We start from the raw sequence: 26,021 nt of genomic DNA, 5'->3' as shown, positions 1-26,021 counted from the left end.
ATTTCATAGGGATGCTATGCTGTAGTTCTCCGCAACCTATTAAATTCAGGTTTAAAAATGAAAGGCAATTCTCAGTGCAAATAAATGGTGACAGATAGTTGAAAAGCAATGTAACAATTGCATATTATATTTTATGAGCTTTCTTCTAGCAGTAACTATCACAGTAACAGTATGACATCTGGGACACTGAGAATATTTGATAGTCTAGCCTAAGGACTGCAGTAAGTGTTAGTAAGACTATAAAGTCATTATCTCAAGTGCCATTTAACATGGTGTCATTTGACACAACTCAAAGATGGACACTATTTTAAAGACTCATGGATCAGATTCTCTGCTAGTGCACACTGCCATCCTCCCAGGGACTGGACCTGACCACGGATTATCGAAAATTCCCTATAAAGTATGAAAAATACAGATTTATTAGATTAAGTGCAATACTGGACATTTCACTTTAAAATAGTGAGCTTTACCGTAAACACTAACAATCTAGCAACTGTGGTAGTGCCAAATATGTGTTTATCTCACTTTTTTCTGTTAGCTAATTCGGTGACAACCTCTACATAGCTGGAAATAAAGCCACAAAAGCATTTAAGCAACCAAGGAAAGCCCTCAAATCAATCACTCCAAAGAGGTTTAAAATGAAATTAGGTTACAATCTTGCAGGTTTCTTCTTCCAGAGCAGGCATGATGGAAGAACATTAAGCACAGGAAAAATTCTGCATGTGGTAACAAGGACCCCAAGGACTGAAATGAGTAAATGGCCAAGCAAAGAAGGCAAGTTAAATAGTTTCAGTGCGGAGGGAAGAGAGAATTCGGCAGTATTTACCAAAGAAGTCAGACAGAAGATTAGTTTCCATTTGTCTTAGCTTCAAGTCAAATGTGCTTCTAAATCATCAATACAATACACAGGCATGACTGCAGTCCTGACTGCGTTTTTGGGAGGCAAAGGAAAAGGGAGAAGACTGGCTGTAAGGATGCTCTTGGCCACAAACACAGTTTTGCTTTACAAAAGAAGTGATGAATACTGAGCAGTGCGGCGCTCAGCTCTATGCAGAGCAGCATGGGGAAGACGAGCCTCAAACACAGGACAGGACAAAGGCCAGAGAAAGCTGCTTTGGCATCTGAACTGGATGCTTTTGCTTAGAGTATCCCAAACCATTCGGCCGTCTCCTTGTGCAGCCATTTACTCAGTTCTGGACTTGACTGTAGTACAGCTGGAAACAAATGTTTGAATATGTGCGATTCATTTTACTTTCTTGTACCCATTTTTGGTTCTCTCAGTTTGACTCTTCCCAGTTCTTTTGCAAGTCTGAACATCACATCCCCCGCCCCCCTCCCCTAAAACATACCCTTATAACTTATAACGTAGTTTGGTCCTGTAGCTTCTTATAACTTGATTTTCTTTAAGCTAGCTATTGTTTAATTACTACTTTGAAGTCAATTTAGCAGAAAAAAAAATCCCTAGTTTAAGGTGGCTTTTTGCATCCCCACCAAGCTATTCAGCAGGGCATTCAGCCAGGATACAAAACTGGGCTGAAGCTTTAGGAGTTGAATGGATTGCTCCAGTAGAGATTTAATTTCCATGAAATTCCTCCATGAAAATCCACTCACTCAGATCTGACAGACAGGCAAAGACCAGCCAATACCTTTGAAATGAGTAATTTTTAAATGTATCCCACCCCTCGCTGCCCCCCCCTTCCCACGTAAATATGAATTGCGGGGGCTCGGGGCGGGTTTTAAGGCACCCACCTCTGCACAGGGCGCAAGGCCGGGGAAGCACGGGCAGTTCAAGCGCATGGGGTCGCGGTGACTCCCCGATGACTGCACTTGGAGTGGTTACAGGGAGCGAGCCCCCAAACTCTCCGCTTCCCCGGCTGTCCTGCTGGCAGCCCTGGGAGAGCCAGGACCTGGGGAGGGAAGCTGCAAAACCCTCGCGTCTCCATTGGGCACCCAGCTGCACAAAGGGGATGCACAAACTGCTGGACGTGAGCGCAGCCAGAAACTGAACTTCCCCCCATCATGCACGAGCCTAGCAGTAGCTTGTAGGGTGCTTGTGGTGTTTATTAGAGGAGCAGCTTGCTGCTTACGCTTAACTCGCTGCTAAACCCGCAGAGAAGTCTCTTACAAGAGACTTTTCGAACAAGCTGCCTTTTAAAATCTTTTCCTACACAACCCAGGCCGTGCTGCAGAGAGAATTTGTCTCTGAAGAGCCAAACGTACGGCTTCTCCACCCCTTCCTCAGCACTCGCAGCCCCCGCCTTTGCAGCACGAAATCCCCTCGGAGCTGGGACCCCGGCACGGCTGCTCCCGGCCGTGCCCCGCGCCCCCAGCGCCCCCTGCCGGGCTCCCGCAGCACCGCGGGGCCGCCACCGGTGGGGGCTGCCCCTAAGGGGTCCCTCGCAGCCCCTCGCTTCCCAAAATATTTACCCCGAAGTCACCGAGTGCATCGCCCCGCGGCGGGGCCGGCAGATGTTTTGCAAGCAGTTCGAAGGCTTTAGGGTTCCAGGCATGCAGGAGCTTTGCGGCTTTTAGTTTGCTTGTAGCGACTTCCACCTCGCTCCTTATTTTCCTGTGTTTTCGCCTTTTCTGTGCTGGTCTTATTTCCGAGCTCATGTTGCTGCTTTAACTTTACTTAGAGTCTTGTTGTAAATCTTTGCTCTTTGGATTTAAATTAATAGTTTCTCCTTTTGCCTGGAGCAATTCTTCATTAAATCTTCTTAAGTTTCCTGATTTTTCACGTAAGTCTTGTTTTCAGCCTTGAAGCTTGAGATCTTTTTCAAAGCTTGTCCTTTGACCCTGCTTTAACTGGGCAGTTTTGCAGTGAACCTTTCTTCTTCTCCTTTTTTTTTTTTTTTTTTTTTTTTTTTTTTTTTTCGCAATTAGCTGTTCCTGCTCAGCATTTTCAAAGCCTATTTGTAGGTTTTGACGCATAGTTTTGAGTTGCACCAGCGCTACACTGAGCAGCACAGAGGAGTTTCGGAGACTTCTTCCCAGCCGGTCTGCTGCGTTTCTTGTTGCTAATTCCCTTGCATTCCAGGCACAATGACCCTCTGTTTCTTTTAAGCTTTCTTCAGCTCCAACATCTAAATTACCAGCTCCACAGCAGGCAGAATCCCTGTCTGTTTCCTCCTTTGAAATGTTTATCTTTGCACCTACTAACTGAGGTTCATATTCTTGAACAATGAGTTTGGAAAACCATTCTTTCCTTTTGAAACTTTTTTTTCTTTCTTCTAGAATTCTTGTAATTGCCATATTGTAGATTTCCCCCCCTCTCTTTGCTCTCTCTAAAGCCAATTTTTCAACCGTCAGTGATTCAGATTGATTGGCTAGACTAAAAAAGTCCAGTGCATTGCAATTAGGAGAAATAAACTCCTCCCTGTGTTTTCTGTCCATTCCTGGAATTTGTTTCCTACCAAATAAACAAAACAAAACAAACAAACAACAACAACAAAAAAAACCTACCATCTTTACACTCTGATTTGAATAATTATTTTTATTGTATTTGAATACCTTTCTTTGCAGTTTTCATATAAGCCTGCAGTAGGAAACTTGCACCACCGAAGTGGTTGTATTCAATTTTAGTAAGTGTATTAGCAATGTTAGCTCATGCTAACTAAACTAGACAGGAGCTTAGCTGTATTTTAGCTGTTGCTGTGATATTAAAGCTGTTGGTATGTTATTAGTTTGTTGAAGGAAACATTTTAGAATTACATGTTTTTAAGCCCCCCAAAAATGTGTATTTAAGTCATGCATTAAGCAAACCTAGTTTTTGAATAAAGTAAGCTTTATACAACCTTTATTTAAAATGTTTACATTTATGGACAGAGGACTACAAACTATGTTTGCTCTAAACTCTCTTCTTCATGTAATCTCATCACCACTCAACCTCTTCAAAGGCTCTTTGTTTTAACATTTGTGCTGGGATCTGACTATCTGAAACTCTGCTGTGGTATAGGTGCTCAGTGTTATTTAAGAACTGTGGAGGTGTCAGACCTTATTATGGTGCATTACTAAAAAGCTACACATAGTATAAATAGGCAATATATGCTGCTTCTGGTAACTCTGACAATTGCCCTTTAATGCTGACCTACAAGATTCCTGATATTCCAGTCATAGTCCTTTCTTTGCATACAAACTGAGCAGACACACAGTTATGCAGAATCATTTAAGTTTTCCAAGAGAAGCAAATATCTGTAGGAACTTTGACGGTATCTCCTAATGCATATCACTAACACCAACATCAGAACAAGTGTCAAAGTCTGTGTGAAATTTCAAGTATCTCATTTACTCAGGACCACTTGTTCAGCTATGTTTCATTGCACCGTAACTTCTGAATTGAGAAGATGAAACCCAGTTTACTTGCTGTTAAAAATCTAGCAAATTTTATCTGGATCTACATTAAAGTCCCATAAGAACAACAGCATGGGGTGAAATATGTTGACAAAGGATTATGGTAAAAGTTTGTTCTCAAAATTGGGTAATCTAAGCATCATTTAAAATTTTATAATCAGTGTAAAATAGATGTGAACAAGATCTTTGACACAGGGTTTATGTTTGTAGATGAAGAAAGGTAATTACTAAATGATAATAAAAGCTGTAATATTTCATTTAACTGAAATCAAGTAATTGTGCAGTAATGAGTTCAGAAATGCTTTATTATATGTCAAGGATGAATAGAATATGTTATGAGTACAAATGAATTGAAAACCAAATGCTGCAGAGAGGATGTCTTCTACTTTGGTTTCCATGTAAACTTTCCACTGACATTAGATGAGGGTCAGTGTAAATTGAAGGAAATTTGAAGTCCTAAACTTCTGTCCCCATTGAGTGAGGATTAATAATCATGGAACCTATTTTCCCCTACCATGTGGTTTTGATCTTCCTGATCTAGCCGCTGCTAGACAGCAGTGGAGTAGTTTCAGTCTAGATTCCAGTGAACAACCATCTTAGAGCTTGTCACTATGATGGGGTCAGCAACTGAGCTAACCTAGAAAGGAGCTTGAAGCCATACAGGCAAAGATCTTACTGATCATAAGAAAATGACAACTTGACCTGAAGTTGTCCTTTTAGAACAAGACTGATGTGCAAAGACTGTGTAACAGAAATTTGCAGACTATCTGGAGTGAGGAGCTGTCATCTTCAGGGCTACTAGAAGGGAATTTGCAAGAGTGGTGCACTCATGTAACAAGTGAGAAAAAAAAATGCAGTCATGCAAAGGGAAAAAAAAAAAAAGGAAAAGGAAGAAAGAAGAAAAAAAATACAAGGAAGGGTGGAAGGAAAACTAAAACGTAAATGCTATTTTTTTGTCCACTATAATGTTAAGCTTTGAATCACTCCAATTGTATACCTCAAAACTCAACTCCAAACTTTGGAAGCTTTGAGTTTTACCAATAAATACAATAAGCCATGACACATTGGTTTCATAATAAAAGTATGCTGACTTCCAATGCATCAAATAAACCAACACCGAACAATAAATTTGCATTTAACTAAACACTGAAGGCTGAATTTTCAAACACTCTGATTTCCAACCACCACCGTCAGCTGAACTTTTCAGTATCCTTCCTTGTTCAGACTCCAGGCATTGCTTGATGCTAAAGTCAGCCAGTTCAGCTCACTGATCTAAAATTACCTGTGGAGGTGTGTTGTTTTCTAACAGGTCAGCAATGTGAACCAACTCACCCTATACCTGTGTGAGCACTGAGGGCAGGAATAAGCAGCTGCAAGATGACAAGAGACTGTAAGAGAGTGGCAGAACCAGCCTTTGTATTGCCATCCTGCTTCAACACTGAACTGCGCAGAAAGGGAACTATCCTAAGCACCAACCTGATTCTGCCAACCTGATATGCCACAGGGACCTCAACAGGAAATTAACTGTTGATCTCAAAATCCTGGATATCTGTCAAATAAATCACTCTCATGCTCATGTACGTGAGACTGAATATACAGCATGATCTATAGTTTTGAGTCCTACCATCAAAACCTAAAGTTTCTGCCAGTTCAGTTAAATTGGCTCCTGAGGTGGTGCAAGTCCTGTATGGTTGATGCAGGACCCACTTGGCCATTGCTCCACAAAATTTCCAACAACTCTCCATCAAGATGTCAATGTCCCTAACTCTGTTACTGCAACTGCATTGGTCCATCTTCATCTCTGGGACTTGCAGCCTGTCCTCCAAGGTTTGCACTAAAAATTGACTTTCTTACCTTATATATACAATACCTCTGAGCTAAACTGGTAAGTAGGGGGGCAGGAGAGGAGGGAAGGAGAAATTCATGGTTTCCTGCTTTAGCCTGGTCTCAGAGGAAGTCATTGTTTCCTGCAGCTTGGGTAGGGGAACAGTACAAAGCAGCTGCGTAACTGCTTCAAGACAAGAGATCTGTTTAGATAAGCCAAAAGCTGGGTATGACTGAGCAAAGAGCAGTATTGAACATGGCTGTAAAGAACACTACCAGTCCTACCACCGCATCAGAAGCTGCCAGATCTGACATGTAGCTGTATTTATGTGTCTGCTCTCATGCCACATAATCCCATCACCACCTCGCAAGAACATGATGTATCCACAATCAAGCCCTGTGTTTGTGGAGTCTCCTCTTCTCATCTAATGACAAGGACGTTGCAGAAGGGAACAGAGGGGGTCTAGACCTCTCTGATAAGAGGTGACTGTTTGTGACCTAGGTAAGTTTGACCTAGGCATAACAAAAGAGGAGAGAAGCACTCAGGTAGGTATATTTGTCTTTTTCTTAATTTTCTCTCTCTCTCTCTCTTTTTTTTTTTTTTTTTTTTTTTTTTTTTTCATCTTCCTCCCATACTTTCTTTACCTCAATATCTCCTCTTTTCCTAAAAGTGTCTTTTCCAAATGTCTCCAGGCATGGAACAAGAAGATCGCTTTCTGAAGTGACTGTTATATTTTGGCGTTAAGATCATTCCAAACTTCAAACTGCATGCTTTCTTTGGTTAGACAGTTTTTCTAGCAACAGATCAAAAATTCCAACTATAACAAATTACACTTGCAGACTGGTAAGCGATCATTGGGAATTGAAATGAGGCCACAGTTTGCCATGCGCAGGAGAGCACACAGCACACTGTAGAAGCTCTTTGCAGAGTGCTTTGTAACACAGCAAAAGCGCTTTAGCTGAATCAGTGTTAGCTACAAGTTTAAGGGAATGCTGCTGTCATCAAAGTTCCTCCAGTCTGATGGCACTGAACAGAGCAAAACTTTACCAAGAGGAACACAAACACTTTGAACAAGTAATCAAGCTGCAGAAAAGAATGGATGGCAAACCATGAATATGGACATTTTACTACATCATGTTTAATCACCTGTTCTTGTAATTGGTAGCACTGCCTCAAAGCTCTAACAACGCAAGACTGAAGAGAAAGAAAGGCATTTTTGTGTTGCTTGGCTAGGACATTCATCATTCTCTATTGGAAATGCTCTTTGGAAACATGAATGAGCCAGAAAATATTTGAGACAAGAACTAAAATAAAAATAAATCCACTATACTGATGGATCAGCATCTAACCTGCTGAAAAAAACAGGTGTTCCCTTGACCCACTGCTAGCGCTGCCTATCACCCTGGTGCTGTTTCCCCTACTGTGTCTTTCTTTGCAATCACCCTTGGACCGTGCCACCATGCAAGTGTCGGTGCTGGCTGGTGGTACACCCCAGTGTGCCTCTTCCACCAGACACAGACACCATTTCTTCTGGCACACCAATTTCAAATAAACCCCTTATCTACCCTGCTTTCACCTGAATCAGATTAGCTGAGCACATATATGCACAGTAATTAATTAAATGACTTTTCTTAATGAGGACAGTATAAGTTACTCTATCTTTAGATCGATGGGGTCAGTAGTCTTTGGCAAAGAGCTAAGATAATAAGCTGGAGGCAGCAATATCTTCAACTGCCCTTGCTGGCTCTGGAAGAGAGTATTTGTAAACAGCAGGAGATGTCTAAACACACAGTAAAAATAAATATCTCATGTTACAATTTGAGGAGTACAAGAGCTCTGTTTCCAGGTGACTGAGTAGAAGAAGGCAATGGGGTTAGCAGGCCTTACAAGGGGCCTCAAGCCATCGGATGCCCCATAAGGAGCTGTCACTCCTCAAGTCAGTCAGCACCCAAACTGAAGTCGTGTGGTCTGAAAATGCAAAGCAGATCATCAGCTTGTTCTTCTGGAAAAAAAAAATAAAAATGTGCGTATTAAACAACTTTTCAGAAAACTGCAAACAACTTCTGTAATCAACCTTGCAATCCAGACCAACCTTGGTCCCAGGATCTTAAAAGCACAGTGTCCTGGTGGCTCCTCAACTCACTGGCACAGCTGGAGTATGAGCTGGAGTGTTCTGAAGGAAGCAGAGCACGTGAACAGTATTGCATCCCTGTCACACACACAGCCACTGGGACATTCATGGGGGTTAAAAAAAAATGAGTGAGGACTCACTAAGCAAGGTGGCATTCCCTCTTCTTTTGCACACAAAGTCCTTCTGAAACCAGTTCTTAGCAGCCTTAGCAGCCACAGAGGTAGTACTTCTTTTCAGGGACAAAGAAACCTGTCAGGTAAATGGCATTTACAAGAAATTGGCAATTTAATTCTAAAGCATTAGAAGAATGATGTCTTTAATTTAAGTGTGACATTGTCTTAGGCGTTTATATCCACCAAAAAAAAAAAAACCACCACCTCCTAAAACCTGCAAAACCACCAACCAAAATCATATAGCAGGAGGATAAGGAGGAACAGCTTAGGACTGCATGAAGATCAAGAAAGTTTCCAATTGCTTTAATTTTCCTTTTATTAACTCTTCCTTAATGCACCATGAACCGCATATGAGATATGCTAGTCATTTTGCTTAATGTACTCGGTGGAAGGTGCTCAGACATCACAAGTGATATAGATGGCATGAAGATTGTCTGCTGCTAAATTTCCTGAGAAATTAGGCCCACTCACTAAGTCTACTGAGTGACTTGTTAGCTTTTCCAAGTTCTGAACTGAACATTCAGCAAGAATCTTCTCAGGTTTGTGGCTATAAAATGATGCATTGAGAGTTACTGCCAAGAAAAGAAGGGAAAATTAAAGCTTTTAGTATAACTAATGAAAATTGCTTGAATCACAACCAATTTCTCCTGCAGCTTTAGGTAGTACATGGCACAAGTCTATCCTGGATAAAATGCAAGAGATTCTGAATTATCAAGTTACCTTTTTTGAGACAAAGTTAGGAAGCTTTTTGAAGCATTATAACATTTTATTGAAATTTCATTTGAGACCAAACATATTTGAATACTAAACAGTGCATATTATGGTGAATTTCAGTGTAGATATTAGACACCAGCAGAAACAAACAAAAACAAAAGCATGTTTGGGGGTAATATTGTAAAATAATTAAATGGAATTCAAAAGCATCTCAAATAACTTGCATTATAATGTATGTTTACGTCATCTCAACTTGTATTAGAATGCATGTTAACTTGTATTATAATGCATCACCTTACCATGACTACCCTTGAGATTCAAAGCTGCGCTTACCTGAGCTAGAATATCTTAATTACATCTGGGAAAGTATTTAGGAAAGCAGAACGTTGGATAGGAGATAAGACATGGAAAGTAAATATATTATTTTACTGCATACTGTTGCTGTTCTTAATCTGATTGCTGCAGATATTTGGACAAATGCTCTGAAGGTCAGGGAGCTACGCATATAGATGGACACCTTTCACCTCTAGGTCTTCCAGTCCACAAGAGCTCAAGCTCCCTGTGTTGATGTACCTACTGCATCTTCCCAGAGAGAGCCGCTTGGAGAATTACATTTTGCAAATCATCTGAAAAACAAATGTAACCACAGGGCAAGCACATTTCCTGGAGTTATGGGGGCCCTGAAACCTTTTTACAAGGTGGATGAGTTTTCTTGCACACCTTTCCCCAACACCTAGGAAATCAGCTTGAACTTTCCATTATACTGTGCCATCCTGTCAGCTTTTCAAATACTTGAAAACAAAACCAGTGTGGGTTTATGAGACAGTTTACTCTGGCTTTGGGATTGGCACTGGGGTGTCGTACCACACGCTGCTCTACTACCAGCTGGTTAATCTCTCATTCTCCTCCAAATGCATTCATGTAACAGCTCTCCCCATTGTATTCTTCTACTAAAACATGATTCAGACCCTTTCTGAAAAACAGCTGTTCACTCTGGCAATTCCTGCTGCTAATCAAGGTTTCATTAGTTTCAAGTTTGTTTTTGTTTGTTTGTTTGTTTTGTCTTTCTTTCTTTATTTATTTATTTTGTCTGGACTTAATCTATCACTTTTCAGCTCTATCAGAAGTTACATTAAAACTCAGATGTATTTTTGTCCACAAACCCACCCATTTTTTTTAACTGGAAATGGGCTGGAGAAGCAGTTTTGATTGGGAAGGCATCCTTCATCTGACACTATCAAATGAGAGTTGTGAAAAGCTGGACTGTTGTGCAGGTTCCCAGTCTTCCCAGAGATGTTTGGTACTGTATGTTATGAAGGGGTTGTACTGGTTGTTTGACACGGGTGTCCAAAGGAGCAGTGGAGATAGCTGTACTCCATCCTCCTGGAGAAAAGCCCAGCCAAAGCTTTTGACGGGGTTAATGGAAGAGGAAGTATCTTCTGTTGCTCTTCCACAGGTGTATAAATTGCACAGGAAAGCAATTACAGCTCTTTGTACTAGTAGCTTGAATTTATTTTGATTTTCATCAGATCAACTAATATAAAATATATTTCTGAGATATGCAATAAAGAACATTAGTTTATGTAATATAAAAATTTAAAATGAGATTATAGAATTAATATTTAAAATGTTAAAAATTCAATTTTAATATTTAAAATTTAAATAGGTTGTTAAAAATGTATTTTATATGTGCATTTCTTGTGTGTGGTGGTGTTTTGTCCTGCGCATATATAATATCTCATGGAAATGTGTGACAGATATGCTATTATTTTCTGCTTCAGCCTCAACATTTACTTAGTCAAGGATAGAATTAACAGCTTGGTAGAATGAAGGACCTCCAACTTGCATCAAGTAGTGAGTGATTGTTCTGTGTTGAGCAAAGGCCAAACCTACAAATATTTACTGAAATACTCCTTCCCTCTCAGCTTTCTTTCATTGTGTTAAATGGGAGCACTAAATGAAACAGAAATTAACCATAGTTAGCCCCAAAGTTCATTTTTCATTTTGATTTTACTGGTCTAGTGGTGACTCACCATTCTGGCCTTACTTGCAGCCAATATTTCAGCATTCCAGTGGCTGATAGAGAAATTGGTTTAATTTAGTTCTGGTAAATTAGAAACACCTTCCATTTCCAAGGTAACAAGAAATCTGAACAAAAAGAACAAAGGTGTCTTTTGGACATGAAACACTTCTCAGGGGTTATTTTTTCTGTTTCCAGGTGCCTTCCTTTTGGTCTTGGAAAAATAGGCATCGCAACTTGAGAACAGAGCATAGAATTCTTTGAAGGGGAGGGCATATATGGGAGCCATAAAATATCTTAAAAATACTCTATCTTGTTTTCCAGGGAAGATTTAGACAGCTGTGGTATACATTTCAGTACAAAAAAAGCATTCAACTGCAAACTGCAATATTTATGTTGGGAAACAGATCCTGCTCTTGTCTTCTGTAAGTAAAATGTCTTTATTCTGATGCACAATTTAAAAGAAATTAGAAAGAGAGAGAGAGAGCATCACAGATGCTTCTGCCAGCCTCATGAGAATTTGGCTAAAAAGCGAAAATGAGAACATGAGGCAATCCCCTGACAAGTGCCATGAAGCCTTTCTGAATCAGATTTCTTCAAGTTTTGCAAACCATTTTATTTTATTTTTTTTTTTCAATAGGAAACTAAACAGAACTCCAACACTTGCTTAGAGATAATACACTTTTAACGGAACATTTCACTTTGGGAAATACCTTATTTTCTATCTTTATAGGATGTAATCAGTCTTACTCCTAAAGCACAGAAGACTGATGCTGCACCACAGGGTCCAGTGCTTAGCATCGAAAAACAAGTCAGGTGTCTTATGTCACCCTCCAGTATCCCTCAACGACTCTCCTCCATTCCAGCCCATCTCACTCCCAATACAATCTCATGTTTGATCACTTCTCCATTTGCTACAGCCCCACTCCAAGACTTCTCCAGCTTCGTGCAGAGTTTTTCACCCAGCAGCTGCTATTGCTCTCACTAGGACCATTAAAACTACTTTAGATTACTTAAATTTGGAGTTAGGAGGGGAGATCAACCTCCAGCTTTCTGCTGTTAGAGTATTGATTTCATTCAGGGTGTGATAATGTAAAGCCACAAATTCCAACAGTTAGATACTGGGCTCTATCTTCTCTTTAAAGAGTCATCTTGTAATAGAAGCATGTATAAAAACTGGAACAACAATGCAGGAATATTACAAAAATATAGTATTAAAGCCAACAACACTTAGTATAAATAATTTTATTTTATAAATTAGATACATATTTATAAGAAATGTGTGTATTTCCTTCTTGAAAAATTCCAAAGATGGACTTTGGAAAGCTATTAAATTTCCTAACAAATACTCAGTTTTCATTAGTCTTATTGAAAGAGTAAAGGATGCATAAGAGCTATGATTTAACTTGAAGAAAATATAATAATTTCTAGTGTTTCTCAATAAAATTGCAAATACCTAGTAAAGCCCTTTTTAAAAGACACTAGTGAATTAATTAAACAACAACAACAAAAAAATCTAACTATAGCTAGATATTAAAATAATGTTGGATTTTTGTTGTTTAGTGCTCCTTAATTATTTCAATGCTAAGAGCTATTCCAGGATTAATTCTGTGACTTTATGAGCAGATATTTGTTAATGTTTGGATATTCTAACAATTTATTTAATGATATCTTCCTTCCTCAACTTTAATCTTAACTATATTTTAACAAAGCATGCAACTTAAGTTCTGCTGCACAAAATACCCTCCATGCCTTAACAAACTTTAGGGTCCTTTAACTGCCTTTTTATACAGAATTTTAGGCTGGGAGGAACAAAAGGATGCACTTTTCACGACCCTGGAACCCTGTGACCACTGGGAAATCAAAAGGGTGGTGACACGAAGGAAAACTATTGTCCACAAAAATAAGCTCTTCAAGGGGCACCAGGAATGCACAATAAAATCCCAGTTTCCTTTGTGTAGCTGTTTATGCCTATGTCTTGCATCATCCAAAAGCTCAATAAAAGATCTAAACTAAAAAGGAATCTGGGTTTCTAAGAAAAATCCATATTCTCCACAAAAAAACTATGTAAAAAAGAATCTTTTAAGAATTCATTGTCTTTTCACATATTAAATATGTAACTCTGAGGCAAAGAAAATCCTTTTGCCTGCTCTTAGGGAATCAGAGAGGGAGATTTAAAAAGTTATTCTAGCAAATAGGAGCAGATGGGAAAATAACCTGATTTGTCAGGACTGGAGTATTTAGAGATTTTGCTGCCTTCTAACTCTATCTTTACTAGAAAATAGGAGCATGTAAGAGTTTAATTAGAGATCTAATAAAATCTACTTTGACCTGAAAATATTTCAAGTAAAAGGAAAAAAATAAAGGAAAAAAAAAGATGACTGGTCCTAAATTCTTAATTAAGCAAAGCTGCTATTGAAGCTAGTAACCTTTTTGTCCTTTGAGGACTACAAAACATGGAAAAATAGCCATACCTTGCAGCCAAAAAATAAAGACAAATAAAACTATGTGTGAGTTTTGCATGATAGTCTCTCAAAATAAACTATTATATCATATACTGCTACACAAAATTAAAAAAAAAATGTTATTGTTGTTAAAGTCTTTTTCCAAGACTTTTTCTAATTCAATTTGAAATCAGTGGAGAGAAAAATTCCATTGACTTTGTTAGACTCTGTATCAGAACATTGCCTGGCAATTTATGCAAAATATTATTATTATTTCTTTCTTAAAAAAATATGTTTTAATATAAATGTGTAAAGGGAAAATATGCAGTTAGGACACTTGTTTGTGTATAAATATTACTCAGAGATTTGCACAGCAAAATTAAAGTGCTGTGCTTGTAGAGCAACTTCAATGGTCAAATACTATTTGTAAGCAAAAGTGAAATCAACTGATTTTTCTCATTTCTTCTTAGAGACTTGAAAAAAAACACATAAGCAAAAGCATATTTTGAGAAACAAATACAGTTCAAATGGCTGTAGTTTAACAGTCTACATTTATATAAGGAAAATGGAGAAGTAGCTTTTTAAAAATATATATTACTTCAAATTGTATAAATTAGTAATCAAAATGATTGTGAAAATTTATTTCTGGTGAACAATGCCAAAAGGACTGATAAATTTTATGGTGGTCATCTTTACAGACGTATGTAAAATAATAATTTTAACAAAAGGCAATTAAACTGTCCTGAAAGCGATAAATTCTGAGTTGCTGATGCACATGATCTTTTTAACTATTATATTTTGCTGTAGATTTTATAGTAACAATACATTATACAATGCTTCTAAAACTGATTATGTGAAAGCTGGAACAAGCAGCACAATAAGGGACTGCAGTCTAATAGGCATTCCAAAAACTTAGTAAAAAGCCCAAACCTACAAGTGACCTCTTGAGCCCTGAGGCAGATCATGCAGACTACAACATTTTGGAGACAAACTGTACTTATTCCTAGTCATGTTTTCAAACAATTTGTGAAGTGATTTAATATACCCCAAAAAGTAGAAAATAAATTTATACAGGATTTTGTGTAATATTGTAACAACAAGTAAAGTTTAAGAATTGAAACAGTCTTAAAGGTTGATGTATTTTTGCACATTTAATCAAGACTTGATGTTACAAATGTCCAAAAGGGATTTTAAAGACAAACAAACCTCAAGGGAAAAAAACAAAAACAAAAACAAAAACAAACAAACAAACAAAAAAACACATTAGAATTCATTTTATTCTCAGTGAATGTTTAGCCTTCATAAAGTTTTGTTCTTTCTGGTTAATGCTGAGAAGAATGATTTATCTTCTAGGCAAGCCAAACACCATCAAAAAATTCAGTGAGCCAGTAGTGGTGATCAACATTTTTTAATGCAGCACTCCTCAGGAGGAATGTAAAAGAATAGGATCTATCAAAATGAGTCATTTAGAAAGGAAAGGAAATGTCTACTTAAATCCAAATAAACAAAACAGAAAGGCATATTGTTTTAATGCTATACTTTACAGTGTGGGTAAGATGCAATATCAGTGACACAATCAATGTTTAAATTATACAGAGGTTCTTGTGCAAAATCTTGCTGTAGAATCGGCATCTCAGTTTTACATGGAAATGCATAGTAAATTACATATATATATGTACTGAGCGTACTCTTTTAATTTGTCTTTGAACTTTTTAAGTTTAACAGTTTTTAAGCAGAACAGCCAAAATCTACTGGAGAAGTACATGGCAGAAAAATATACTTTAAATCACTAAACAGAGATCTTTTTGCTGCCTTTTTATACAAAATTCTGGGTCCATTATAACAAAAGGATGCACTTTGCACGACCTTGAGAGCCTGTGACCATTGGGAAATCAAAAGGGTAGTGACACTGAGGAAAACTATTGTCCAGAAAAATAAGCCTCTCCAAGGGGCACCAAGAATCCACAATAAAATCCCTGTTTCCAAGAAAATTCAGGCATTTCCATCAAAAAAGACTGGTAAGATAAATAGAATGTCCTCATAAGCCACAGATTCTTAATAATACAAAATGTCTAAGTCCATGGTAAACAAAGCCCCAACGAAAACTAACATCTACTAACTCAGGCTTCTCAAGACCTAGGTCATGACCTAGCGCCGTGTCACAAGGTACCTCAAATGCATTTCTTAGCTGAAATTGCATGGGGATTGTTTTGCATAATATATATTTCAGAGTTTCACTCCTGTGCAGAGCTCATAAAACTGCTTCAGATATCTTCTGGATGACAAATATGATTTCAGTGCTAATAATTTTGCTGCCATTATCTTTTGAGAATTTCAGTTTACGTAAGACCACATGCTGATCTGAATGAAACCCTATCATGCTAGTTGCTTTCTTGCTGTCTGCCCTTAAATTTTGTGCCTTTTTGTTTTTCTTCAGCTTTTTCAATTAATCCATTTTGAAGCTTTACAGATTCAGTAGTTAATGCATTTTGGTATATTTAATACAAACTCTTAATCCTTCATTTACTTTTTTTTTTTTTTTTCTTTTTATCTTGAATTCTCTTCATTTTTTTTTTCTAATGATTGTATGGCAGAAGAATATTTGTGTCAGATTCAAATGTCATAATGTTGTATTTTGTGAAAATTAAATGTAGCTATGATGATGTTTGAAGAATGACTGGTTTGATCTTGAGCCATGCTTGTAGTAGTAACTTCCTCTTTTTCTACCTCGATCCTGTAGGAGGCAGAAGTCAACAAATCTCTCGCTATTTTACATGGCATGAAGGCATTTTTGTTACTGAATGCCATGTCTTTGCTAATCAGTACTGGCAAGAATTAATTGAACAGGGAAAGTTATACCTACCAATATTTTTAGTTGACAGATACTTTTTAAAATCTCATCCTGCAAATATTTACATGCACAAGTAACTTTGCCCCCATAAATAAAGCTACTTGCATGTTTAGGTGCTTGCAGAATTTGCCTATAGTTTCCATGACAATCTGAGGAAAATAAGGTATAATTTTGCTGTAAGATTTAACTAAAGGGCATATGTAATAGGAGGACTTGGGAATTAGATGACTTATTTATTAACTCAATTTAAGTGTAAATTCTCAAGAGTTATGGCCTCCAAGAATTTCTGTACATTGGCTGTACATTTTAACTTTTATCCTTGCAAACAACGGTCGGGAGCATTATTAAAGGGCTGGTGTAATGAGTCAGTTTCATGGGCTGAATCACAAGAATTTGAATGTTTTCACTTATTTTTGCAAAGCCGACAACTCTGAAATGTAAACTGCAAATTTGCCTCAACTAGTTGCATATGGCTCATGTTTAACCAGACGATAATTTAATGTAATTAGGTGCACAGTAAACTGTTCTCGAACACTAACAAAATCGGGTGTCCTGAGATACAAAATTTACATGAAACACTGCCTTCTATCCACATCAATTCCATGTACTCTGTTCCATTCTGATTAATGAAATTGCATCGCAGAAAAAGTTAATAATTTTCATTTATACAGCGGGGGTAAAGTCATGCAAACATAGGGAAGGGGCTGTCTTTCCAAAGCTAATAGCTTTAAGTTCTAAAAAAGCGACTGTGGCAGGTTTTTTTGTGGATGAGCTTTGCCAATCTGCTGGAGCAGGAATTGGTTTCATACTCCATACGAGAAGGGAAGCGGGGAGATCGCGCTGCCAGCGTAGAGGGCAGTGTATCGGCTCGCCTATCGCGGTGGCTGGCAGCCCAGCTGCTTAGCTATGCAGAGGAGCTTTTGCTGCGGATCCCGGAGTGCCACCGCGCCGCGGAGATGCTGCGCGCCCTCGCTGCAGCTGGCTGGGAAACCCGAGGCAAAACTCCATCCCCTGCCCCGGCACCTGGGCTCCTCCGGCAGCCCGCACCCCGGCTGGGGACTCCGCAGCCTCTGCCTTCGCCCCAGCCGTCCCCCTCTCCCCCTCTGTTATTTAAAGCGGGTGGATATTATTCAGGGTTTTGGAGATCCTTTCCGTCTCTTGCTCTGCGATGTACTTCGACCTGTTGGCAGCTTGGGGGCAGAGCCAGGCTGGCTGGTGCTGGCAGCGGGGAAAAGCTGCTTTCTGGAGTTTGTCGCGGCTGAGACCGTTTCTTGCGGGGAATTCCAGCCTCCTCTCCTCGCCTAGACATTTTGTCACCGCGTTCTGGTAAAGAGCTCCCCTCCTGGAAAGTTTTTTTTTATTATTATTACTATTTTTCGAGACCATCTCGAATGTTTGTATGTGAACTCCAGTATTTATCCACACTTAGCCTCATTTCCAGGCTGGCTGCATCTGTGGACTTCATTCCTCAAGAAAGCACCTTTTCCCACTGAGCTCAGCTAGACTGCACATTCTTCCTTGTGCTAGGGCTCATTTACCTCCTATCACGTTTTTCCTTTATAGCAGAAAATTTGGGGCATGGAGTAACAGGATCATCCTTTAAACATGCACATCCAAACATGTGTCACACTACTGTTCTCAGCAAGGACCTCGAGCATGCACAACACATTCCCTGAAAAAAAGCCTTGCCTCAGGATGAGAGGTGAGGATGTTATGCCTCTAGCCATAGCTCTGGGAACATACAGCAGGTTTAAGCTGTTTTTATGCCCTTCTAATCCTGAGCTGCTCTACAGGCTGGAGTAGACCCTAGCGTTATTTAGTCAGCCTGAGGTCTCAACCGACATGTCTCAGCTACGCTGTGAGCTAAGCTCTTCCCTGGATTTCCACAGTGCTATTGCAAGAGGCAACAGGCTCTCTGAGCTGCAACTTCGAGTGCTGCTCCACTCCTGCACAAACGTTTGGAATGGAAATCACCGAAGGGAAACTTTGAGAAGCTACATAATGAAATGCCTCTCCCAAATGGAGGTTAAAAGTACTCTGCACCACCCTGCTCTGAGGAGCGCAGCCTAATTGACAGGATTTTGAATGTAATGGCTACATACACTGATTTCTGTTGAGGATGTCTGCTGTGGTGCAGTCAGTGCTCCTGAAGACATACTGATTGTCAGAGCACTTGAAGAATGACGGGCTCTGATCTTGCACAGAACAACAGGGCCTCAGGGATGCTCTGGGTGCTGATGGTACCACGCGAAGCAGGTGCACCTGGCAGTTTCAGATGTTTATAAAGGCTACCCAGCATCGATGGAAATTTTGTACATTAAACAGACAACCTGAGAGCTTCTGTCTGCAATGTGCTAATATTTATTCAGAGGGGGAGAGAGAGAGAAGAAAGAGAAAGATGGATCTTAGCAGTGCATGTTGCACATAACTGTAGGAATTCAATGTCGGAAAAAAAGTACCAGCTGTTTTTTGACTGTGCACTATTATACAATATGTGTGCCTGCTGCCAGTTTTCTCACATGTTCAAATATCTATACCTCTGCCTCCTTTTAGAGGCTGCCTGTCAGAAACTGTTCTCAGAATCTAGCATTAGCTTGACCTCCTAGAGTGTATATAAGCTGACCAAGTGGGGTAAGGTAAATGTGTTCCATTTACCTGAGAAGGAACTTCTGGATAGAAAGCAACATTTAGATGTCATGGCACAGTGGGAACAGGAAGACAAGCTTTGGGTCTTTGGGGCTTCTCATCAGGTCCTTACATCAAACATTGATAATATATGTTGATAGCAAATAAAAACATAGCCAGTATCACATCACATCCTACGATAACAGAGCAACAAAGCTCAAATATATGTATATATATATAAATTCTATGTGTAACCTGCAGTCAAACAGTAATTTATTGACTCATTTCTAAAATGTCACGTGGCGTAAAGGAAGTATATTTTGGAAGTACATGTCTCATCTAGAAATGACTTGAGCATGCTTTTAAGTTTACACACTGTGAAGTTTAAGCATGTACTATTCTGCTCCACTGACTCGAAGGAGGAGTTAAGCGTGTACACAGAATTCTGTGCAGGACTGGGACTGAAGTCTTCCCTGACCTTGCCCACTACCCTTGGACTAGGCTGAATAATCTGTAGGACTGCTCATGTCTGTGAGCTGCCCAGTGCACGTATGAAGCGTCTGCCACATCAGTCTCAGTGTAACCTGCCTTTGTAACTCATTCTGATGGAAAGATGATTGCTCATCAAGACAGAGTTTTCATGAACTGCAAATTTATACAGCCCCCATTGAAGGTATTTACAGAGTTTTATGGGCCTGAGCACATACTGAGAAGTGTGGCTCATCATGGGTAATATTTTCTCTCTCTAATGTCAATATTAATTCGTATGAAAATTAAGATTTATACAAAATCTTGACAACTCACAACATATTCTGATTGCCAGCTGTGGAGAAATAAAATATATTAAGCAATTTACAAAAGGGGAAGTTGTGCACAGTTACAAAATAGAAAACTGTACTTTGTAATTCATATACAGGGATATGCACATGGCATAAAATGTCATTATATGTACAAATAATCAAAACATCAGTGATATTTAGCAAATTTTGGAACCTGTCTGAGAAGAATACATACATTTGGAGTGAAATAAAGTAAAGAAACAGTAATACAACAAAAACCTTTTGATGAGAAAGGTGAGTCTCAAACCACAGAGAGTTTAATAAAATAATATGGGAAGGTATAATCCATGATCTTACTAAAATGGCAGAAGGATATGTATCTGAGGATGTATGTGTTTAACAAGACTAAGCCTATCTATTGAGAATCCGAAAGAGAAACTATGTGGCCAGATTGGCTGTGTATTCAAAATTCTTGTCTTCAAAGAATTGATTTTGATGTGAAAAAAAAAAAAAAGAAAAAAAAAAGAAAAAAAAAAAGAAAAAACTGTTACTGAGAAGCATTTTCAATATAGCAGTTCAATATTATATTGGGCCCTGTCCTCTGAACACAACGTGGGTTATTTACTCATGCAAGTAACTGCCTTTTCAGTAGACAACTTATATCCAGATTTCAGGCTTTAACCCATGTGAAACCAGAAAGAAAACATGAAGAACTCAGTACCGTAAAAGGATGAGTTTCTTTAACTTCCCCTGATCTCAATGAAAGTGGAAGCAACTCACAGAATCAAAATCTATAGAAATTACATAAAAGAGTTGCAGAGAAATTGAATTTCAGCCTGGATTGGAAAGCTAAATGCAGAATTTAACATATTTACATATCTACTGAACTATGGAAATAAATATCAGACAGAGCTTTTATTCTTTATATTTACATTTTGATTTAATAAACATGTCTATAATGAGTTGTAAAAGAGTTCTTAAAAAGACAGCTTTTAGACATTAGTATGCAGCAATCCTTTAAAGCATATCAGATATACATAAAATGTTATATTATTTATCACAGCAATCAATACTGTAAAAGAAAAAATAATAGAATTAGACAAACTGCATGTTGTTTCTATATATATGTTTCCCAATGCAAATAATTTGTCATTTTATATGTAGATTGGCCTTATTTAGGAGTGGGTTTAGTGGTTTTATAAACGTGTTTCACATAACAAGAATGCAGATAACTTAGGTTAGCTTATGTTCCTATTTTAAAGGTTCACAGATGAAGTACAATAAATAGAAAGGTGAATGTTAGTTTCAAATCTGTTTTACTAAGACAATGACAAAGGTGTGAAATCTTTTGCAGTAAAAACTTTTTCTACTATCAGTTATTTTTCATACAGAAGTGCAAATACATAGAGATTATTCAGAAAATAAACTTGAGTTAAATTTTTCATTGACACTGAGGAAAAATTTGAATCATAACCTCCAAGTATTTCTTTTTTGTCTGTCCTCAAAAGAATAATTTTCATTCAACCTATTTTTCACCTGAATGCTTTAAAACAAAGACAGTTTAGCAGGAAATGACACGTAATCCACAGTTATATGAACAATCCAAAGTGTGCAGAACACAAAATTAAGACAAATCTTTAAGGAACTCTGCTCCTGCAAAGATTTACCAAACTTGTGACAGTGTGAGCATTCTCAGAAAAAGTTAGCCATCACTTTTGGATCAGGAGAGTAACTCTGTAGCTAATGATTAAAGTACTTTCTCTTAAACATTCTTTTTGTTTGTTTGTTTCTTTGTTTCTTTCTTTCTTTTTAAGATGACCTGTTCGGTGTGAACATTCTCTTCCAAAACTATGAAATATTACATCTGAGAGACTCCAGACTTGGCTGTAAAATGATTTCTGGGTACTGATTTCATCCTGTTGTTTTGCAACTTCAGTGGAATTCCTTCTTAAGGCTTTCAAATATTCCTAGAGTTTTGAAAAATAACTTAGATTTTATCAATCTGTCAGAAGTCTCTCCATACATCAACTCATATGTATCTCTGAATAGTTTTTTCTGAAAAATAATTTTCTGTTTCACAAAGATGAATCCCTCTTGTTTCTCATTTTCATTTCTTTTATGCATCCAGATAGCTCTGCACAATTCACTGAGCTTTCCTCTGCATGAAAAAAGGTCAGACAATAGTTCTAATTCTTGAAGGAAAGAGAAGTGGAAGAGGCAGTCCAAGGCAATCCCTGACCATAGCTGTTAAAGAGTATGAATGAATCAGTAACCATAATGAGATAGAACAGAGTTATCTGCAACACTGAGAAGAAAAGTGCAACGAAGGAAAGAGAAATATCTTCTCAGCAAGTATTCATGTACGTGATTCAATTAGAGAAAAAAAAATCCAAATTTTTGCATAGACGTAGAGTAAAAGAGCGAGCAATATAATTTCACCATCAATTTTTAAAGAGGTTTTCAATAAAACATTTCTCTTTGTCCCTATATAGAAATACCTCAGTCTTTGTAGTGTTCCTCCTAACCTGCAACAAAACCTTACCCCAAGAAGTAACGCGTCATACAAGCGCTACCTTATAAGCTGTAAATCATATGCATTTGAAAAGACCATCAACAAAGTGCTGAACTTTATGCAGATGAATGCTTTAGCTAGACAATATCCTTTAAAATATTAAGAAATGTTCCAGCGCTTTTTTTCTTTTGACTATTGCTTTTTTTAGCAACTGCTGTATTTGCAGACCCCAAGACTCCCTTCCAAGATACACAAAAATACAAGTCAAAGGTCAGCAGGAGGATGTAAAAATACCGTTTAATCTTATCTGTGTAACACTTCATGTAGACTTATTTCACCATCTTCAGACTCTATTTGTTGAAAGACTACTTTATTTCTACACCAACAGAAAAGAGATAATCAATTTGCACCATGTGCTGAGTAAAAGCTGCTACACTTACACATACTTTATTCTTTATATAACATTTGAGTAATAGTTACGATCCAACTTTGCATATTAAGCAATCAAAAATATCAAAGCATACGATTCCTTTCTTATATAAGGAAGCTTCCTAGTACTGTGACGTGTTTCATGCTTATTTGCTACAAGTCTTTAAAAAGTTTTGTATGACAGAGTTAGACCTGGAATCTCTTTTCTTTGGGAATGTTTTCCATGCTATTGTGTATACACGAGTTTCTGGAACATTTGTATTTTTCATTGCCGTGTGAATGCGCTACACTATTTCTGCAGAGGCATTGATCGCAAGTTTACACACCCATGCTAAATTATTGACTTTAATGTTGAGCTTTCTTTTTTTTTTTTTTTCTCTTTTGTCATTCTCAACTCAGGACTTCAGGAAGGTATTTCGGCTAACGAGGAGAAAATTCAACTTTCGACTATTCCCGAGCTCTCCGTTCCACAAAATGTCCCCGCAGCTCCAAACCAGAAGTCGGTGAATTCGACACCCGGAGATGTTTTACACCAGAAAAGTTCGCCGAGACCCATCCGAGCGGAGCATTTCCACTGATAACGGAGGAGCGGGTGGCTGTTAATGGAAGAAATACCGAAGTAGCCTCCGAAATGCTCGTGCGGGCAGGGAGCCCTCCCATCTCGCCTTGCCATGGGCGCTTTGTTTTAGGCCTCACGCACACGGGGAGAGAGCTCGGGGGCAGCTCGGCAGCCCTCCCCCCCAAAAAAAAAAATAAAAAACAAAAATGTGGAAGAACTTGGCTGCGGGATTTCCAAAAAAAAAAAAAAAAAGAAATTAAACAGCAGTAAATACAGGCGGGACAAAAGCCCCTTTCTCGCCGCGGAGCTGACAGATTACTCCCCGGTTTCCATGGGGACCTTTTTGTTCCAACTTGCGATGGCCGCGATCGGGGCCACACGAGGCACCTCCAGGAGCGGCCATGGGGTTGTGGGGGGGGGGGGGCTGCGGGCCCGGGCCCGTTGGCTACCGCTCGCCAGGCGCCTTTCTTTCCCCGGAGATGGTTACCTCTAATCCCTCAGGCACGGCGGCCGCTGGCAGGGCACAATTAGCACATTTTTGGCATTCCAGCGAGGGCCGCCCGCCAGGGCAGGCCGACCCCTCTCCCCAGCCCATGGGGCGCCTGCCAGGGCAAGGGTATCCCCCCCCCGTTAAGGGTCGGGGTCCCCCCATCCCCGAGCGGACCCCTCGGGGTCGCCCCGGCGGGGCGAGGTGCGGGGGAGCCGGGCAGGGCGAGCGGCGCCGCCCGGGGGGCTACCACGCCGCCGCTTAGGCCCCGCTAGGCCGGGCCGCAGTTTTCGGGGTTTTTTCGCCCCAAAACAACCGAGCGGGGCCCTCGGTGCAGGGGGAGCCAGGCGTGGCCGCGGGGGAGCCCCAAAACCTCGGGGGGCGGTGGTCGGGGGCGGGTTGGGGGTGAAGGGCAGGGAGCGGCCCCCGCTGCACCCCCGGGGGAGCGGCCCCGCCGGGCGAGGGGCACCCCTCGAGCCCTCGCGGGGGGAGCTCCCCAAAAATCCCCCCAAAAAGCGGGGCCACGTGCGGAGCAGCCCCCGCGGAGCTTCGGCTCCCCCCCAGGCCGGCTGCGGGGGGGGACGCGGCGCCCCCCAGCCCCGCTGGCCCCGGGGCGGGAGGAAGAGGAGGCCGGGGCCGCCCGGCTGCCATTGGCCGGGGAGCCGCGGCTGCAGCTGCAGGACACAATTAATTATGCTAATGGCGTGGGGAGCGGATGTACTTTTTTTTTTTTTTTTTTTTTTTTTTTTTTTTTCCCCCCTCTTTATTCCTCTCTCTCTTTTTTTTGGCTGGTCGGTGCGGGAGGGAGCCGCCCTGGGCTGGGATCACATGATATTGTCTTCGCGCCACTTTCGTAAAACCCTTTTTATTCCAGGGCTCTGCTCGGGCTAAAAGGTAACGTGTTTATCTTTCTGCTTTCTGCCGCTTCCCGGCCCTTTTCTTTTTCCTCTCCCTCCACCGACCCCGGCGCGGACCGGGGGGTGCCCCCGGGGTTCGCGCTTCTTTTATTATTTTGATTTTAATCTTTTTTATTTTTTTTTATTTTATTTTTTTTTTCTTCTTTTCTTCCTTCTTCTCGGCGCGGCTCCCGCGCTCGGGCAGCGCCGCTCCGGGTGCCCACGGCGGGGGGTGGGGGGGGGGCGAGCACCGGGGCCCGGCCGCCTCCACCCCGGCCCCAACACCGACCCCGACCCCAACCCGGCGGCAGCACCGGGTGTGTGTGTGTGGGGGGGGGGCACAGGCGGCCGCCACCCACCTGTAGGAGTGCGCGGGGCTCTCCCCACCGCCCGCACGGGCCCGCACCTCCCACCCCCAGCTCCCCGCAGCCGCCGGTTCCTGGGGGTGCCCCCTCCCCGGTTCCCCCCCCCCGGGTGCCCGCTCCTCCAACAATAGCCGGGGCCAAACGGAGGCCGAAACTTCGGGGTCCCGCGGGGGGGGCTGCGGCGTTTTGAGCCGTGCCCCCCCCTTCCCACGTTTTTCCCGCCCCCCCCTCCCGGTGCGGTTCCCCCTCGCCCCCCCCCCGGTGCACACAGAGTGGGGGGGGGGGGAGCGCGCGCGCGCGCCGCCCCCGCGTGGCCGGTGCGTGGGGGGAGGGGGGGCCGCGCGCGCGGCGAGCACATGGCGGCAAGGAGGAGTAGTAACGGGGGGGGGGGGGGAGGCGGCGGGGCGCATGCGCGGCGCGCGGGGGGCGCTGGGGGTTGTAGTGCGCGGCCGGGCGGGAGGCGGCGCGCGCGCGGGAGGGAGGGCGGGGAGAGAGGGAGGGGAAGGGGGGGGGGAGAGGGAGGGGAGCGCGCGCGCGCGCACGGAGGGGGCGGGCGGGAGCCGGAGCCGGGACCACGCGCTCGGGGCAGCCGCCGTCGGGGCGCCGCGATCGGCTCCGCTCCGCGCCGTGCCCGGCTTGCGGCGGGGCCCCGCCGAGCTCAAGGCAAGACCGGGGGAGGGTGGCGGCGGTGGGGCCGGCGGGGGAACGGGGGCGGGAGGGAGGCGCGGCGGGAGGCGGCCGGGCTGCCCCCGTCGGGCCGGGACAAAGGGGCCGCGCGGAGCAGCCGTCGGGGCGAGTTAGCGGCGGGGCCCGGCCCCTGCTTCGCACCCGGTGGGCACAGGAGGAGGAGGGGGGTGAGAT

The 26,021-nt window shown here is 41.4% G+C and overlaps 1 protein-coding gene, 1 long non-coding RNA gene and 1 other non-coding gene across 5 annotated transcripts in view; 1 reads left to right on the top strand and 2 right to left on the bottom strand.

Moving 5' to 3' along the window:
* Window positions 1-23,392, top strand: part of LOC106018384 (uncharacterized) — a 30,294-nt gene extending 6,902 nt beyond the window's left edge. Inside the window, exons 3-5 of one of the 2 annotated variants that reach the window (XR_011811828.1) lie at window positions 11,538-11,638; window positions 22,041-22,272; window positions 23,253-23,392. This is a non-coding gene — a long non-coding RNA (uncharacterized lncRNA). The remainder of the gene's footprint in view (window positions 1-11,537; window positions 11,639-22,040; window positions 22,273-23,252) is intronic. The other variant, XR_011811827.1, reaches the window with a different exon arrangement.
* The window catches only part of LOC101795789 (uncharacterized), a 30,300-nt gene extending 6,407 nt beyond the window's left edge, over window positions 1-23,893 (bottom strand). For both annotated transcript variants that reach the window (XR_011811830.1, XR_011811829.1), the window contains exon 1: window positions 23,249-23,893. This is a non-coding gene — a transcript (uncharacterized protein). The remainder of the gene's footprint in view (window positions 1-23,248) is intronic.
* On the bottom strand, window positions 1,359-5,652 carry CCDC160 (coiled-coil domain containing 160). The gene is given in 2 exon segments (XM_072043038.1): window positions 1,359-2,629; window positions 2,632-5,652. Coding segments are annotated over 2 exon segments (897 nt in total). The 5' UTR covers window positions 3,394-5,652; the 3' UTR covers window positions 1,359-2,494.
* Window positions 23,894-26,021: the final 2,128 nt, after the last annotated feature.

This window comes from Anas platyrhynchos, chromosome 10, assembly GCF_047663525.1.
Source record: "Anas platyrhynchos isolate ZD024472 breed Pekin duck chromosome 10, IASCAAS_PekinDuck_T2T, whole genome shotgun sequence".
NCBI classification, from domain to species: domain Eukaryota; kingdom Metazoa; phylum Chordata; class Aves; order Anseriformes; family Anatidae; genus Anas; species Anas platyrhynchos.
This window is presented reverse-complemented; position numbering and strand designations above follow the sequence as displayed.